The 19,776-nt window shown below is 36.5% G+C and overlaps 1 protein-coding gene across 6 annotated transcripts in view; it reads right to left on the reverse strand.

Annotated features, from left to right (window-relative positions):
- Erbb4 (erb-b2 receptor tyrosine kinase 4) overlaps window positions 1-19,776 on the reverse strand; it is a 1,069,446-nt gene that overhangs the window by 202,197 nt on the left and 847,473 nt on the right. For all 6 annotated transcript variants that reach the window (XM_087567483.1, NM_001437634.1, NM_021687.3 and 3 more), the window contains 3 exon segments: window positions 14,677-14,809; window positions 11,158-11,280; window positions 7,217-7,315 (listed from right to left, as the gene is read on the reverse strand). In XM_087567483.1, coding sequence (XP_087423609.1) covers window positions 7,217-7,315; window positions 11,158-11,280; window positions 14,677-14,809 — 355 coding nt within the window.

Genomic DNA, 19,776 nt, shown 5'->3' on the forward strand with positions numbered 1-19,776 from the left:
TGTGTGTGTGCATTCCATTTTGTGATGGTTTGCATATGCTTGGCCCAGGGAGTGGCACTATTAGAAGGTGTGGTCTTGTTGGAGGAAGTGTGTCACTGTGGCGTGGGCTTGGAGACCGTCCTCCTAGCTGCCTGTGGACATTAAGGCTGTTCCTGGCTTCCTTCAGGAGATGTAGGACTCAGCTCCTCCTGTACCATGCCTGCCTGGATGCTGCGATGCTGCATCACTCCCCCCTTGATGATAATGGACTGAACCTCTGAACCTGGAAGCCAGCCCCAGTTAAATGTTGTCCTTCATAAAACTTGCATTGGTCATGGTGTCTGTTCACAGCAATACGACCCTAACTAAGAAACCATTGAATGTATCACAGCATTGTAATTATTTATTCTAGGACTTAATTGCTTCCCTATGAACATTAGGTATATAATGCGTAACAAAAACTTTTGAAAATGGCTCCTTCCTTCTAACATTTCATGTTTTTTTGAATCTGTAAACAGATCATGAACAAGGCTTGATATGCCAGAAGTTTTTCCCTGAGGTTTTTTGGCCCATGAGAAAATGTTCTTCCCCCATTCACTCTGTGTGTGTGTGTGTGTGTGTGTGTGTGTGTGTGTGTGTGTGTGTGTGTGTGTGTGTGTGTGTGTGTGTGGCTATGTGTGTATCTATGTGTCTATGTGTCTATGTGTGTGTGTACCTGAATTTGGATGCCAGCGTTAACTTCAGGAATTTTTCTTCAGCTGTCCTACACCATGTTTTAAAGGCAGAGTCTCTCTCATTTGTCTGAAGCTGCGAAATGGGTCAGGCTGACTGTCCAGCAAACCCAAGGCAACTGCCTGTCTCCCCTTTCCCCATCATTGCTCATGTAATATTGCATATTACAAGTGTGCTACCTAACTGGCTTGGTATATTATCTGGGAATCAAGCTCAGACCTTCATTGTGTAAGACAAGCCTTTTACCAACGAGCTATTTCCTCAGTCTACATAGTTGCTAGTTTTTAGCATAAAGTAATTATTACAAATAATGTCCCCTAGTGTTACAGTCAAACTGAATGACTTTTTTTCCCTAAGTCTTCATAATTTTGAAATACTGCTCAGATTGGAATCAGAAACAGCACATGATCAGCGTAATTCTCTTCTCTATATGACAGTAACAGGCCTCTTAATCAGATAAGAAATTCGCCAAGTTATAGAGTTTGGAGAACTAGAGAATTACACACCCAATAGACTACTGATTTGTAGTTAAGAAATTTAAATTCTGATATAGTAGACTATAAGCTCTAAAGCAATCTCCTCTCATTTACACACATCCAGGAAATGTTTTTGAGGACAAAAAGCTTATAAAGCTTCATGTTAAGATTTACAAAGAACAACCTACTTGGCATTGGGGGAGTCCCTTTTGTGTGATTCAAGAGATAAATTAAGCCAGTTGGAATGTAAAGCTTGTCAAATACCTTATCTGTTTTCAAACCCTTCAGTACCCCTCAAGGCAATCTATAAAGCTCAGGATTTGAGAGCTCCTGAATTCAGTTCACTGTTCCTGGCAATGATTTATAGGGACTATAATAAATTATATTTTTCTAATTTATTTTTGTCAACATCTGCAATACCTTCATCTTTTTTCTTTCTTTCTTTTTTATAACAGAACCCATCTTTGCATGTTTATTGCTGTCAGAACAGAAGGACATGGACAGGTAGGAAACAAAGATTTTAGTGGGAAAAGAAAATTATGTAAAGTTACTAGAAATGATTCTAGTAATGAGGAGTAAGGTTTTAAGTTAACCTATAGAAATAAGTAAGGAAAGCATTCACAAAGGCTCCCATTGCCAGGGTCCTCTAGTGGAACAAAGGTAGGTTACCTCCCTCCTAGACACATGGGGGAAAATTCTTCATCTGCTAGTTCACAAAAAAATGAATAAATAAAAAATTCTTCAGACTACATGATTCCTTTCCAAAGAATCAAGTCGAAGAACATTTTTCAGGATTTGTTTTGTGCTGTGGATTAAAACTTACAATTAAATTGATTAGTAGAATAGACTGGGAAGTAATAGTATGACATACAAGTGAATGATCCAAATATAGTATGCCAAGCTTATGACATGAATTAATAAAATATTATTTAAAGCCAATTCTGCTAGAAGATACCGGACTTAGTGAAAGAATACTCAGAGCTTTTATAAGATAAAAAAATATTTAGACAATTTATAATAGTGGTGTTTTTAGCCATGCTTCTATTTTGCGTTTGCTTTTGTAAGGATTGACATCAGCAAACACAACTGTAGGCTCCCAACACCTTGCAGTCCAGTAGCTGAGAATAAGATGCTTGGCCTGCACCTGGTTACACACAACTTTAATCTCAGCACTTGGGAAACAGAGAGGCAGAGAGGCAGTGTGTGTAGTCACACAAATGAAACTCTGCAGTGGGAAAATCCAGAACAAAACTTTCCCACGTCATTTTACAAGGCTGCTATAATCTGAGTAGATTGTATGTTTCTTACCCGACTCACATAATGACATCCATTAAAGTTGGAAAAATTTACTTGGAAAGAATAAGCAAAAATCACGTGAGCATGACTTCAGGCAAATAGCAAAATGACAGTTAGGTAAGATAAACAAAAGTCCTTGTGGCATGGCAGAAAGAAAATCATTTTCTCCCCACAAACGATGCAACTTACAAAATGCTGACAGGTCACATGAAAACCTTTTCCTGAATCACCTGACCATGAACTGTATTGCAAACGTAGCATGAGATATCTGGACCAGTAGCCGAGCAGATTAACGTGTGCTCTGAGCCAGTATTGGAATCCCATCCCTAGAATTTAGTGTAATTACATATTTCTTCCCTTCCAAGCTTATTTTTTAAGAAAACAAATAATTTAGTTAAAACAGTTTAAAACAATCTCAACAGGTAATCAGTGTAAATGTCCTGGGAAAGTAGAATAGAGGACATTGAGAAAAAGCAAAAGCCCATATCATTTTCCAGGACTCTTAACAAATAACATCTTTTCTTGGGTATATCTTCTATACAATTTGATGATTATTTTTAAATACAGAAAACAAATAAACCTCTTAAAAATCTTGCATTTTCTAAGAAAACCAGGCTACTTGAAACAAGAATTAGGAGTCTCTATGAATGCAGGCATCCTCCACATGAAGACAGACCTTTAGAGTAATTTTCTTAATGTCATTCAATGTGATCTTCCTTTATGGAATGAAGAATGCGCTGCCATTCACTAGGAGCATGTTATTATTGTCATTATGAATCCATTAGACATGTTCCGAAGAGCTAAGTAGCAGCCCTGTGACCAAATTCTCCTTCCATTGCTTTTAGCAAAACATTTGATATAATATGGTCTGCCCCTGATTTACTTATTGCTTGTGGTAAAAATTTAAAAAGAATAGCACAATCTTTTCCTTTGTCCTTGGATATCAATAGAGGCATTAGCTGTTAGTGATGACTTTCAATTATTTAGCTGCAGTATTTTTTGGTTATTTGTTATAGTAACCAGTAAAACACATATAAATATACTTGTATGTGTGTATCATCATTATATAAAGTGGGTTATTGTACTATAGAGATAAAGAGCCTACGTGGAAAGGAGTCTGATGCTTACTGGGTGTACATAGTTTTCATTGTCTTTGTAAGCTTTAGCTTTTACTGTTTAAAACACACACACATACCTCTCTCTCTGTCTCTTTGTCTCTCTGTCTCTGTCTCTGTCGCTGTCTCTCTCTCTCCCTCTCTCTCTCTCTCTGTGAGTGTGTGTGTGTGTATGTGTGTGTAGATAGATAGATAGATAGATAGATAGATAGATAGATAGATACATACATACATACATACATACATACATACATACCCAGAAAAACACATAGGCATTAGTATGCAAAACAGTTTCATGGATGCCTCCAGAGGATCCTGATTTTTCAAAAGCTCTCCTGGAACACTTTACTCTGACATTAAAACAACGGGTGCCCAGGCACTTCTTTCTGCCTAAGCTTTCCCTTGCCATTCAAGCCATTGTCTCCCATCCTCAACAAGTAAAGTCATGAAGATATAAAGAATCCCTCTCTCCTAAACCATAATCCAGTGATATAGCAAATAAAATACTGGCTCTAGTTTTCTCACTTTCCCAGCAACAGTCAACCAATGAAATTTAGGACAATAGTAGGCATAACTGTCTTAATTCTTGAATTGGACAATGAGTACAGATTGTCGGGCTTCTCTATAAGAAAAAAGCCCACAGTTATCATTGTGGTAGGTAGCAGTTGTGCTGTCTTATTTCCATACCACCCTACTCATGAGTCACCTGACTCAAACATAAATAACTTCTACTTAATTATTTCATGAGCAGCTTCTGCTTCTGGAAGAAATTACAGTAAGACACATCAAACTTAATACTTTTGCTATTACGGAATGACTTGTAAATTCAGCTCTGTCCTTTGACTCAACTTGTCCAGTTTTGCTTACACGAACCTTCCCTTTCCGTTTGAGCTGTTACTTAATACTTAAAGTGCTCTGTGAACATTGTGGATAATCTACAAAGGGAGGCACAGAATATCGCCATACATTTACATGGAAATCATGCCTACTCACTCAAATACTGCATTCACCATCAATGTTGCCCTTTAAAAAGGCTTTAATTACTGTGATGTTATCCTTTCAATATTTTAAAACAAGTCACCAGAATAGTAGAAAATATTTCTACTTCCACTTATCAAAACTCTGCCAGTAGCAAGAATGCAAGCTGTTAAAAGCTACCATCTATCCAAAAGTAGGAAAGACATATCAGAAAAAGAAATTCTTAATTTCTTAGCTTAAAAAGAACAGATTTTTTTTTAGTCTGTTAGTTACCAAATCCATCATCCATCTAGGAAAATGACTCCTTTCAGGCTCAATCAGAGACTCATCTAAAATTCAACAGAAAGCTAAGACTTGAAGCTACCATCCTACTGCCCTTTCCATGGGAATAGAATTCAGATCAAGGGGGAGGGGAGTGGATGAATGGGGTTAGGAGCTTTCAAATAATCATTCGAAATCATGATGAGGATTTTAGAGCTTCTTTTTTACGTGATTATTTTGTAGCCTCTTAACCCTCTTTTGCCAGACTGTTTCCATGGAAATATGACTGTACAAGCCTCCAGCAGAGATTATTAGCATTCTTCTGAATTACAGCTTTGGTTGTAGCCCAAGGTGGCCAAGTTTGATCTTCTATCAGTTTTATATATGAACCTCCACTTTTTATTTACCAGAATATTATTTTGGTAATTTCTACTTAATTTGAAATTTTCAATTTCCTTCCTCAGTTTATAGCTGTGATCTAGGTTAAACTGAATGATTAGAGTAGAAGGCAAAGTCTTCAGTTCTGAATAGTAACACTCGAGCCAGGCATTTAGCTGCAGGGAGTGTAGTAACCTTCAGAGACCTGCTGAAAAAAGTATTTAGTTACGGGATAAGTAATATTTATTATTAAGTGTTGCCAGTGAGGCAAGAAGGGTGGTATTTTAATTCTTTAGCAACCGATATGCACTGAGACCATTCTTTAGAGCTGCTTGCTTGTGCCCTTCTCGGTCCTACTGTGTAACACTCAGTAGTAAAATCGCCTCATGAAAGACAGCATTATTCTCAAAATTTTCAAGGTCATCTACTGAGCTTCTGTACAACTCCGAAGGAGCTTTCAAGATAGAGCAGCTAAGGGTGCATGGCAATCTGTATTGACAAAAGGCAAAGTGCATGTGCTCATGTCGTCTTTATGTAAAGGTCACTTTGAAATCAAAACCATTCTTATTATTGAAGACATTATGTTAAAAGAATGTATATTGGTCTATTTCAGAATCCCTAGTAAGATATCAATGTGAAAAATAACAGCAGGGTACACATAAAGTTTTTTTTCCACCTTACCTTCTAAAATCTGAACAGCTCAGTCTACCACTTTTCTCTGGGGTAATCTTCACTTTCTGAGTGACTCCATCGAGTGCTTTCATTACTTAGCAGATTTTGTTATTATTATTATTCTAAGTTGAAGCTTTTATCATAGTCCTCTTGGGTGAATCTGAATTAAAGACTGTAAATTTCACTTGAGAACTTAAGCATGAACTGGGAGGTTTCTGTTGAAATACAGGTGTGACTGACAGAGTAATTTTGAGTCTTTATCTCAATAAATTATAACACTACAAAAAATAAAACATCCTAATTAATTTTTTAAAGCAACCTCATGACTCACAAAATGTAATTCTTGTGGCTATCACATTTGTGGTTCTGAGAGTGGGGTGTGTTCCTAAAATCAAACTTTCTTTGGATCTCATTTGTGTAACATTTGCTTGGAGCACAGGCAGAATAATTTACCTAGGGTTTTGTCCTAATCACCCGTGCTTGCCTCTCTACCAAAAAGGGAAGGGCTGAAGTATTGCCACAGTGAAGACAAGACAGGTAAATCCTCAAATTTTTGGCTCCTTAAGAAAATATTTCTGGTCAAATTTGGCTGGTTCTGCATCCTCTCTCCACTTTGCAAAACTTAGGTAATCTTGGGTTAACTTCGTTCTTTCAACCCGGTGATATGAAAGATCATTTGTAATCTATTTGGAACAGTACTTGGAACCTATTTCAGACTTTTCCAATAATACATAGGAGCAGTCTTAGTATTTTATAAGTGCTATCTAAATAAGAATGGCTTACTGTTGACACCATCAAGTATTTTTGACACTGTTTTAACTGCATTTAGAAATGCATTTCTGATTATAATCCAAATATAAAAACTGAAATATCGGGCTGGTGAGATGGCTCAGCAGTTAAGAGCACTGACTGCTCTTCCAGAGGTCCTGAGTTCAATCCCAGCAACCACATGATAGCTCACATCCATCTGTAATGAGATCTGATGCCCTCTTCTGGTGTGTCTGAAGATAGCTTAGTATAGTCATACATAAAATAAATACATAGAATTTAAAAAAAAAACCCGAAATATCATATTTTTGAATCACAGAAGGAAATTCAACATGAGGATTATAAATATATTTATATTGCCAGAGTTATCCTAGAGTACAATCATGGTACAAATTTCAAACCAGGGATATTCTATACATGGTAAAGTAAAGGGATCCTAAGATTTTAAGTATGAGGTTGTGACATTTACAGATTAGAAACTTTGAAAGGTGGTTGTATTTTCCTTATTTTATTTTCAAGCACTCTGTTTAATTATAAAGGACCGTGTCCTTGTGTACTTACATCCATGAACTCCACATTGGCTTTGGGGCCAGTTGTCTCATTGAGGATCTTAATAGCCACAGGGATTTTCACAGTTTCACCTTCAGGCACCCAGATTCCCTTTCAGGGAAAAAAGTCACATTAATACTATATTGAGATAGCATAATATTAATAACAGAATATAATTTGATTTGACTGATTAAACTTTAAATTTAATTTACTTCATTTATGGATTATCATATAAGTACAACGTTTCTCCCTCATCATTCCTCCCATCAAACCTTTCTATAGTCCTGCCCATTCTTTGCATGCATATATATATATATATATATATATGTATATATATAATATTCAAGGAAAAGTTCTAGGGCATATTGAATCCATAGTAATTTATCTTTTTAATAAATTCTGTATATTAATGATTGTCTCTGGGTTCATATAAAATATCTGTCTTATCATCAACATAATTGCAGAATTTATGGAGTAGGACAACATTAAAATGTAGACCTTAAGGTACAAAATAAATATTAGTATTTCTGCGAAAACTTAAACATTTAAATGAGGACAATAATTTTTTTATGGAATAGATAAGAATGAGAGAATTATTGATGATATTTTAAAACAGTATCCAGTATCTATTAAAAAATAGTATAGAGACACAAATGAGGACGTGACAGTCAGGAATCTCATGCAGTTTAACTTTGAAAGGCATGGGATGCAGCTGTAGGCTACAGCTCTACCTTCCTTATCACTGGTCACAGTGTTGGAGAGACACATAGCATAAATAAATGTATTTGTATTATCCAAAGTTAAGGCAAGAGAAGAGAAATAGGTCTGAGAACTGTTGACCAGAAACAACAGTTAAGAAAAGAGCTTTAACACGTCAGGGTGAGATTCATGCTCATGCTGGACTCAACAGAGTCAATACGGAAATGTATGTGCACAAATTCAGGGCAGTGATGCAAGTTTTTTTGTGGTACAGTTTTTAGAAGGATATTCAAGAAGAAGTAGGTGATGAGGAAAACAGAAAACAACTAAGAACTCCAAACCCCAGGCTATATTTTCTCAGAGTTGGTATCTAGGTCACAGAGCATGCTTACCATTATTCAATAAAATAACCACACAGGGAGTTACTTTATAAAGCAATGGCATCAATATTAAAATATTCCTAAAGTGTAGTTTTATAATGAGAATATAAATTCCATCTGAATTAATTTGCACCACCTGTGGAAAAGCTTTTACCATTACTTAATAGATCTAAATATGTAAAATTTAACTATATTTGTACCTGCATTGGTCCTAATATTTTTTGTTGTTGTTGTTGTTGAAGCATCACATAGCTTCAATTTGAAGAAAAATTTAACCAAGTATGTGCCCAAGCCACTGGCATTTGTGTGGCCACCAAAAGCTTTACAGAGTTTAAGACAGTGTGCCTTAAACAATATATGAGACATTTATTAAAACATAGGGCTGGCAATACATATTTCAGACATACAATTTAAATAAACTGACAGAACTTCTAATAATTTTTCTATAAGCACGCATTAGTTCACATAATTCAGTTTTGTCAATATGACAGGCAGAAGTGTTTGCAAACATGAAACAAATGGAAAGAATTTCTTAAAGCTTTCTGTTGACTTTTCTACAGTTAGCTCAGAAAGCCTCATTCATATTAATGTATATGAGAAGTCAAGTGATTATCAGATGAATCATGGGGCCAGTGGGAGGCAAAAACCTTTATGTAAATGAAAGAAGCAATAGATAAGGTAAAGATGTTTCTGAGAGATAGGAAATAAGATAGTAGTGATTTAATTAGTTATTTCCAACATCCTTATTTAATAAAATTTAGGATTATTTATGCGTTATTCCAAATAATTTTATAGAATCCGTTAAAGTTGAAATAATTAAACAAAATTAGATTCAATTTTATGTATAAAACTACACCATTATGTCTCTCTCCTTTTTTGGCAGCATAATTTAAATGTAGATAAAGGACTATTCTGTCTTTTGAACTTGCAAAATATTTGAAGATCAGAAAGACAAAACCAGCTAGACTAGAATCTGTGCAAATTGGACACTCAGTTAATGATTTAACTGAACAAAATACGCACAACGAAATGATAGGAAAATGAACACAATTTGATCTCCAAAGGTTTTTGTAAAAGAAGAAAAAAATTATAAAGATTTGCAAATGCCCAGGAAAGGAAAACTTGGGTTTGCAATATGACCGGCACTTAATATTTTTGTAATAAATACATTATTATTTTATGTTATTTGATGCTTTTGAAACACTGTTTTGCTCAATTGTCCAGTCTGGTCTCATACTTTTAGTTCAATAATTCCCCTGGTTCAAGCTCAAAAGTTTGGGGTTACAGGTAAGAGGCCAAACCTACTCCATCATGAAATTGGCCTCCTTCTGGAGAGAAAGAAAGAAAGATTGATAGAAAGAAAAAAGAAAGAGAGAAAGAAAGAGAGAGAGAGAAAGGAAGAAAGAGAGATAGAAAGAAAGAAAGAAAGAAAGAAGGAAAGAAAGAAAGAAAGAAAGAAAGAAAGAAAGAAAGAAAGAAAGAAAAGGCCAGAGTATGTGACCCACAATTGAACCCAAGTAGCACCCAAGTATCAGGAAGGACCCCTGGGCTTGTCCTTGGCCAGAGTTATTCCCTATTTCCTTAGCAACAGTCAATCAAAGATTAGTCTGATTGTTTCAGATGTACTTCCAGACCATTCAGGATTGTGCAAGGTCTCACTTCAGAGCACCTTACAATGGACATTCAGGTAGATGCCTGCCAGGCTGGAAACCCACTTGCTTCCTCCCATTTTCCTATAAAAAACCCTGTCCCAATGAGAAATCAGAGCTGCTTCAACAAACAGTCCTGTGGGTTGGCTGTGAGTAGGCCCAAACTCAAGTTTGTAATAAAGAGATCTAATGTGATTACATCAGAGTCAACTCCTTGTTGGTCTTTGGGGTGCATGAATGCTTCCTGGCACAACACATGTATATACCACCACACCAACTTAAATCATTTTATTAAGCAAGGAAACCATTGAGCATTTTAAAATGTAAAATTCTTAACTTTCTATCTACTTATCACATGTTTTGGAAAAATCAATGAAAAATATATCACTTAGAATGTATACAGTAAGCTGCAAAAACAAATTGTACCATAGTTAATTTTTTTAACGTAATTACAAGGGCATTAAAACAACAAATTTTAACCACTAACCCACATATGTAACCAGTTAGAAAAAATGTAATATATATATTTAATAATATATTGCGTACTCATATGGATTTTGAGTGATCAATGAGTAAGGTACTAACAGAGATTAGAATTAAAAAGGAGAAAGAAGAGCAAAGGATTGTGGGAGGTTACCCAGGAAGTTCTGAAAGCACAAGAAGCAAGAACTAGGGGGAAGAGGTTGAGGATTTGGAGAAAAAATGGGAATTTGCTAAAAGGGAAGAAACTGTTGAGAGGCTCAAAGGACATTGAAAGGACTCGACTGGTGTGAGTACCTACAGCTGTCTTTCTCTAGAGACTGCACTTACCCAAGCTTATTCAATAAAAATCAATAACCTTGACCTGCTCGGCCACTTCTCAACACTACCAAGATTTGATATTAAAAAGGAATTATGTAGCAGAAGACTGCCTTGTCTGGCCTCAGTGGGAGAGGATGACCCTAGTCCGGTAGAAACTTGATCCACCAGGGAAGGAGGACACTGGCAGAGGTGAGGTGGGGGCTGGATGGTTGGGTGGGGGAGCACCCTCTCAGAAGCAAAAGGGAAGGGGGTAGAGAACTCAGGAAGGGGGACAAGAAAGGGGAATATCATTTGGAATGTAAATAGACAAAATAATTTAATAAAAAAGAAATTAGGTTAGCTAAAGTCATTACTTCGGCTATTATTTTTTAAAAACCCGAGACACAACGTAAATAATTGATGGCATGTACTGTGTTTTACTTACTTTATAAACGGTTCCAAATGCTCCCGAGCCAAGGACTTTTACCCTCTTTAGCTCTGTTTCCTTCAAAATTCGAAGTTGAGCTTGATTGGGTGCTGTGCCACTAGGGGTTAAGGGCTCGACTAGCTGCAAAGCGAAAGCACAAAGTTAAGTTGTGTATCTGTCATTCATACTCAGTTCTGCTTCTTGCCCTCTGGTTCTTTGCTTTCTTTTTATATTTTTTATTGGACTTTTTAAATTTACATTTCAAATGTTATTCCCGTTCCAGGTTTCCTATCCATAAGCCCCCTATCTCATACCTTTTCCCCCTGCTTCTATGAGGGTGTCCCCCCAACCACCCACCCCATCCAGCCTTCCTGCCCTGACATTCCCCTACACTGGGGGTTTGAGTCTTGGCAGGACCAAGGACTTCTCCTCTTATTGGTGCCCAACAAGGCCATTCTCTGCTACATAAACAGGTGAAGCCGTGAGTCTGTCCATGTGTACTCTTTGGGTGGTGGTTTAGTCCCTGGGAGCTCTGGTTGGCTGGTATTGTTCTTATGGGCTTTCTGGTTCTTTTGTAATGCTTTTCTAATGGTTCTACTATCATTGTAATATCAGTCCCAGTCCCATCTGTCTCTCCACTTGTTCTTGATCTGGGTAAACTCAAATGTTGCATCTATTCTACCACCCAGAGGCATGCTGACTAGAAGATACGATGCTAAGTGCATAAACAAAGTAAAGGAAGACACACTGTAACAAAACCAGAAATAGTCCCTTAGTAGCACTTACAGTGATTGGAAGCAACCATGATCCCGTTAGAAGGGGATCATAGTTAGTGTGATTCTCTTCCTCTGGGCAATGAACACATGAGGTTCTTCTCAAGTCTCAATTCCTACCTGAGGCAGCCTAAAATTCTAAAATTCTGCTTTTTTTCTTTTTCCTTTTTTTTGTAGACTAACAGGTGTTATCTATTCATGACGGTGAGTTGTGAATTCATTTTAAGTAGTTACTTGAGTAGAGAGTTTGGTTCTAGACTATAAATATGCTTTGGGACACAAAGGGCTGCAAAAGCAAATGGGGGGTGAAGGTTTCCTAGTTCTGACTTCTTAATAGCTACATATTAAGATAAGTCAATAGAATGAAAGTAGAATGAAATTAAAAGCAATGGTTTATATGTTTCAGTTTAATTTTACATGTCTGCCACTCTGGAAGAGGAACCAGTGTTCTTAACAGTGAGCCCTCTCTACAGCACCCAGCGTAATTGTTATGATGCCATTTAGCATTTTTAGAGTAGTCACTGGTACAGATGAGACAGTGTTTAAATTAGTCACACCTCAATCATAGTTTTCCCTTCTGAAATTTCAGCTAACTGTATTTTGGGATGTAATTGGAAAATAAAATATAAAATTTCAGAAAAATGTCATGTTTAAAATAATTTTCATTGAAGCAATTGATTTATCTGTATCAATAGTAAGTCTAATTAATTCATGATATCTGACAGAGAAACCAAACGTTATCACGGTTATGCATGTATAGAAATAAACACTACACAAACTTCAGTATCATCTACAGCTTTAGACATCTCCTGGTTTCAGAAGGCATCACTCTTGGATCAAGGAATTTGCTGTACTGCAGAGGGTTTGGAGCACCCAAAGCCCATATCCTGGAAAACATTCTATGTTATAATTCATGCTCAAAAAAGGAGAACTATCAAGCTTTAAAAAATTCAATTCTTTTGAAAAAAAAAGGAATTAAAATTTAAACAAACAATGGAATGAAAATATAATCTGCATGAGGGAATCATTGAAGATTTCTCCTACTCAAATTGTCTAGAATCACAATGGTATTACAAGACATCTGTTTACAAGGCTAACTGTGCTATGGCCCTCCTCTCTGGTCATTACCATCATGCTTCTGTGAACATCATGACCCATTAAACCAATAGAGTGGGCCTGAGATTAGTGGGTACAGAGGTAGCAAGGATTTTAGGAAAAGCGTGATAAAAATTATCAACAAAACCAGTCTATTCCCTAACACTATGACAAGAAATCTACCATTTTACCATTTTCTCACTGAATATTATAAAAATATACATTAGAACATTAAGAATTTCATTAGGTCAAGTAAGACAATCTCAGAAAGGGTCATTGAATTTTACATTTTAAAAATCGGCAGCAGCAACAATTAAAAAAAGAAAAGCCCTCCAGCAGAGGCTGTCCTTCCATGCCACTGCACTTGGTGGCAGATTTTTAAAATGTTATGTGTGATTTATAACATGTATGTGTGCACGTGTGTTTACATGCACATGCATATGTATATGTGCTCGGGAGTCCAGAAGACAATCTATGGTTTCAAACTTTAGGCACTCTCTACTTTTTGGGGATGTACTATGTCTGTTATACGCTTTGCATCTGTCAAGTAAAGAAATTGTCCTGTAAGTAAGCCCACGGGATCTACCTGTTCCTATGTTGGGAGTATAAGCCCATGTGGAGTCTATGGATTGAATTCAAGACGTCCTGCTTATGAAGCAAGCCCTTTACTGACTGAGTTATCTCCCCAGGCCTGTGACCAAGTTATGAACCAAAAGTGTATAACTGGTGAGGAGTTTTCGGCCCTTTGGGCAAGAGATATGTATGTTTGTGTATGGAACATGTTTGGGTATATATCTTGGCATGCAACGTGCAATCGTAGTCTCTTTGGAATCTTCTGAGGGCACAAGAATGGAGATATAACCCATCCCCAGTGTGCTGCATGTATGAAAGGATGAGTGGTCCCACTGCAATCATCTTAAGAGATAGTCAGATTGCCATTTTGACAACCAGAGAGAAAGTACACTCTGAGGACACCCAGAATTGCTCTGCATTGTTCAGGCAGACTCGGGTGGGGCTATCAGAACCAAGAGGCAGGATGGAACTCAATAACACACTTCTACCGCACTGTCCTCTGTGATAGTTCTCCTCTGTCCCCTGTACAAAGCAAACTATCGCCTCGCATGCTAAAGAACTCAAGTGCCAGTGTACACAAATTGGTGATAATTTATGGATAATTTTTATAACCTCGATATGTAACACACAGTATTAAGTATATCTCATCAATGGTGTTAAAAGTCTCATCTTTTTACTGCTCTAAGCTTTAACCTGCATGCTCAGCTTTTTCATTTTAGGCGAAATTAATAATTGGCTGCCAATTTAGTGATGTTAATTAAAACCAACACAGCTCACACTTTAAAACTAGGAATTTCTATTTATTTCTCACATGTCATTGAGCTGGCCTCGCCTTAGGCACATGCTGGCCCTACAGCTACTAAGATATCTTTTACTCAGGATTGGAACCTTCACACAAACAGAGCATCGTCTAGGCTGTAAAACTTAAAGAAAACCTCCAAATTAATAATAATAAAAACAAAAATAACAACAACAACAAAAAAAAACTTGTTGGGGTTCGGAATTTAGCTCAGTGGTAGAGCGCTTGCCTAGCAAGCGCAAGGCCCTGGGTTCAATCCTCAGCTCCGGAAAAAAAAAAAACTTGTGGAAACGTTACCTCTGTCTCCAGGAATCTTCTCAAAGCGCGTTTCTTTTTGATGCTCTTCCTTCTGACATAAACGGCAAATGTCAGAGCCATGATGACCAGGATGAAGAGCCCTCCAATGACTCCGGCTGCAATCAGTGGAGTTCTGCCAACCAGAATAAAAAAATAAAAATAAAGTATGAAGAGAGAAAGACAGAGGAAGAGGAAAAAGCAGCTGCATGAGGCAATTTCCACACTTCATGAATCTAGTCATTTCAAAGAAAAGCAAATAAAAAGCCACCAGGGCTGTAATAAAGCCTTTCCCATTGTAAACTGCAGGTTTTGTTTGGCTTTTTAATAATAAGCCATGCACATATGATTAATCTTTGGAGGGGAGAAACTGTAGCATGCCATTTGGTGAAAACAAATTGGAAATCTGGACAAGGAATGAAGGACACACACTAAAGCTGTGGAATGGGAATATTTATAATTGCTTTCATAAGTAAATGAAAATGCATTTTAATGAACTGTCATAGAGTATGATTTTATTTCAAGAAGACTACCTTAACAGTGGCACAATTGACCTTTCGGGCTGTTTACAAATGTGTTTTTGAGGTTACTTCATTTTCAATGTTCAGTAGCATCCCTGGTCTCTGCCCCTAGATATCAGCAGCACATCTCTTTTTCAGTCACAACAACGTCGCTAGATACCGGCAAAGGTCTATCTACATCGATTCTACTTGAGAACCTCTTATCTAAAGTGAAAATGCCTACTGGGCTGGGGAGAAATACAAACTAACGCATCTCTGGAATACAAGAGTATCAGTAGTGAGTTGTTTCTTACCAAAGCTCTTTGAAGCTCTGATAGGGAAAAGGCCAGTAGCCAAACTGGAAGGAGGAAGACACTGGGTCAGATGTTACTGCAATGGTGCTGACAGCGGTGTGTGTATTATAATTCAAAGGATGTCCAAGCACCACATGCTCATAAATTTTCTGTATGGTAAATATTTCATCAAAAACATATAAATGATGCCAAGAACAGATTAGAAAGAGTCTAGATATTTTCACTCTTGAGTGCTTTCACAATGCATTTTAGCAAAGACAGATTTTATTTAAGTTCATTGCTTATTATTATTTTCTAAAAAATATTCCTTTTTTAAAAGGTTCAGTTCCTAATGTTAAGTAAGTTGACTTTGGGTGGTTTGAGTTTTGAAGTGCATCAATTTCATATGGCATAGCAAATAACTCAGACTGAAACATGATATTTCCAATAAATATTTGACAATGAAGCCACCATAAATGCCAAATCAAAAATGATTTCCCTCATGTTCATGTCCTCTGTAATGAATCATTTTACATTTTATATCCCTACCTTCACAAGAACCTAGTCGATAAAAGAATTTTTTTATACTTGCAAAATAAACTTTTACTAAAAGACGGGCAAGAAATAATGAGAGTGGATGATCGTGAATCAGGCCTTGAAATTCTAAAACACTCATGACAAAAGGCTGTGTAACTACTTCCACAACGAAGTCGTGTCTTTAGAAGATTATGACAGCTCTGCTGTCACAGGAAACTGCGGAAAAACCTTAAAAAGCCATCCATCTTAAAGGTTGCTTCCCGACAGTGTGAACCATCCCGAAACGTAGCTATAATTCAACTCGATTTTCCTAAATGGGATTTCCTAAAGAAATTTTCTCTACTGAGAAAATTGAACTACAGCAGAGACACAAACTTATCATTGTGATGTGGTTTCACGTGCTTAGCAACATACTTTTATCAGGTCAGTTAAATATATTTTGAGAAGTAAGTTGGAATTTCAAAGCAAAGCGTATTTTTCTACTGATTGCTTCACATACTGGTAAAAGGCCACTCATTATAAAATGTTCCACTTTGTCACTGTGCATTTGAAGACTGTGGGAATCATTGTTTGGTTTAGTTGCTTGTTTGTTGCATTATTTTAGGAGGATAGCTTTGTATAGAAGAGAAACAGACGCCTTTCCTCTCATCTTATCGCAGTATAGAGTATCTGTCAAGCCCTGGCGGTCCAAATGTAACCTTTAGACTCAGTAGGATGTAATTTCTGATTTTCTATATTATGTTTTCGTTAATATTTTCACACAACAGTCCTTTCCTTGACATGTGTCTCCTCACTGTTTGCTTGTCTCACCAGCAATCTGGCAAGAATAGTAGAGGAACAAAACTCTGAGAAATGAAGAACTACTATTTCTGCACTAAAAAATCACACAGAAATGTTTAGTTGGACATTTCACAGGGATGGTCTCTAGAAAACAATCAAACATTAACCCAATCTTATTTACACATGCCTCAGTGCTGTCAGTCTGGATGGCTCCCAGTGATTTGTACGTGAGCAACAGAGGCATTAGTTTAACCAAAGAGTTATGACTTAACAATATTGTTTTTGTTTTGAAGACAAGATCTCACTGTGTAGCCTAGGAACTGGTTTGGAACTTATGATTCCCCTGCCTTAGCTTCCCAAGGGCTGGGATTATAGCTGTGTACCATCAGCCATGACTAATCTTCACTCTTTATGAGGTCCTTTCAAAACAAGATAAAACTGGCTGAAACACATATTTAAATTCCTACAGATCTCTCTTGGATATATTACTATTACAAACCAAGCTGACTTTGAGAGATTTCCTCATGTGTGTTCAATGAATCTCTAAGTAGCTCAGATAAGACACTATTGAGATCAATAGGGTCAAACAGAGAGCTGCAATTATTCTATAACTCCTTATCAATGGTGGTTGTTTCGAATATTGATTTGATTTTGGATGCCCATTCAAAAGTGATTGACATTCTCAAGTGTATAAAAGAGTAATGGTGTCAAGTTCAAAGACAGAGAAAACAGAAATAACCAACTGATAGTTCAAGTTATGTTGTGATTTGGAAATGGTATAATGAAATACATGTTCTCCATACTACTTGTGAAACTATCAGAAGAATTGTGAGCCACAAATGAATTTTGTTAATTTGCTTAAAAGTCCATACTTTAATTTTAATGATTTTATTTAAAATTCAGAAATGATGAAGAATATTTATTATTTTAAGTGCAACTGCCTTATAGGAAACAGTATGTCCCAAAAGTAAGCTACTTATGATTTAAATATACATTATTGTCCAATGCCATATCTGAATTATGGTATTTTTCTCATATTATCTATGTAAGAAGATACATAAATTCTACATAAACATCCATATGGGTTTTCTCATTTATCTATTTTTAAAGGCATCAAATCATTAAAGCATATAGAAAAGTCAGTATAACCTATGATTAAACTCAAATATTTATATTTTGTTACACCTCTTTGATTTAATATTAATAAATAACTATCTTTCAAAAGTGAGAACACTTGTGTTTTTTTTTTTACTAATTGGTAAAACTTTCAAAGCAAATCATGATAAATCCCTGAAATATTTCAAAGGACAAAGCAAGTTTACCAACAAATAAAAAGTTAATGAAATTTATAATATATATATTTATGATACAGGTATATTTACTCCTCATTTTGGAGTAAACCTTATTCCAAATTAGGATGAAACAAGTAAATTCTACTTTTATAATCACTGATGCTGTATTTTGCAATTGATGACAGGGACTTCTACTTTTAGAAGCTTAGCTAAATAATTTAGAAGTTAAACTAATTAATTGGGAAACAAGTCTTCAGAATTTGTTCTATCAGACTGGAACTGCCTCACTCTTTATTTATGGGCATTAAAGATTAAAAGTAAAAAGATGGTTCCTGGCGCATGTGTAAGGAGATAAAAATGTATCAGGACAGACCGTGATAAATCCTACAGGTGTGTTTCTTATAAAGGAACATTCTGTTTCAAACTTTCAGATTCTCATATATAACACAAGAGTATAACCACTCTTCAGTGTGAAGCTTTTCCTATCTGTGGAGTTTTATTTACCTCATTGTGACCTCACAATTGTGGCAGAAGGACAGTTTAAAGTAGGTTATGTGCCTCCAACTATGGGGTATGGTGTTGCTATGGAACAACTTAAATAAACATGAACATCCCTTGAAATAATAAAAACAATACAGTTGGAAACTATCTGATCTATCAATTTCATGCCTGAGAACTGAGGAATATGGTGTGGCTATGCCAGCATCAAATCAAATACATCTAATAAATATCCTTCCCCATTTTGTCGAGTATTTACAAGTTACACTAGTCAAAGTACTCATGCGTATGCCCTCTACCCTCCAAAGTGCCTCTCTGCACACAGTATGTGTGTGTGTGTGTGTGAATGTGAGTGTGTGTGAGAGTGTGTGTGTGAATGTGAGTGTGTGTGTGTGAGTGTGTGTGTGAGTGTGTGTGAGAGTGTGTGTGAGTGTGAGTGTGTGTGAGTGTATGAGTGTGTGTGAGTGTGTGTGAGTTTGTGTGTGTGAGTGAGTGTGTGTGAGTGTATGTGTAAGTGTGTGTGAGTGTGTGTGAGTGTGTGCATGTGTGCGTGTGTGAGTGTATGTGTGTGTGAGTGTGTGTGTGAATGTGTGTGAGTGTGTGTGAGTTTGTGTGTGTGAGTGAGTGTGTGTGAGTGTATGTGTAAGTGTGTGTGGGTGTGTGTGAGTGTGTGCGTGTGTGAGTGTATGTGTGTGAGTGTGTGTGTGTAAGTGTGTGTGTGTGTGTCATCATAAAGGCAGAGTATCAGTATTATCTTTATCAAGTATTTTTACTGTATAATTGTAGGATGTGTCCTACAATTTCAGTACACTCAGAGGTAAGAAAAGGAATGCCAGCTGCCCAAGGGTTGTTATGACAAGTGGTTGTTTACTGCCTGATATGGTTGATGGAAACTAAATGTAAGTTCTCTGGAAGAGTAGTGTGGACTCTTAACCATTGAGCCATCTCCCTAGTCTCTCTACCAATTTGTAATCATTATTGCCTCTAATACACAAATACAGAAATTAAATGGAAATATCTTTCATTTATCCAGAAACGTAGTTACCATTGGGTCTAATTGTGTCCTTTCCGAAAACCTTACAATAATATAGACAAAGATATGTAAAAGAGGTTGCAACATACCTTCTTATGGGGATAGTTATGCTTCCTATGTTGACTTTGCTATTGATCAAAAACCTGCTTGTCAAGTTTATTAAAACAAAA

Source organism: Rattus norvegicus, chromosome 9 (assembly GCF_021556685.1).
Source record: "Rattus norvegicus strain SHRSP/BbbUtx chromosome 9, alternate assembly SHRSP_T2T, whole genome shotgun sequence".
Classification (NCBI taxonomy): Eukaryota; Metazoa; Chordata; class Mammalia; order Rodentia; family Muridae; genus Rattus; species Rattus norvegicus.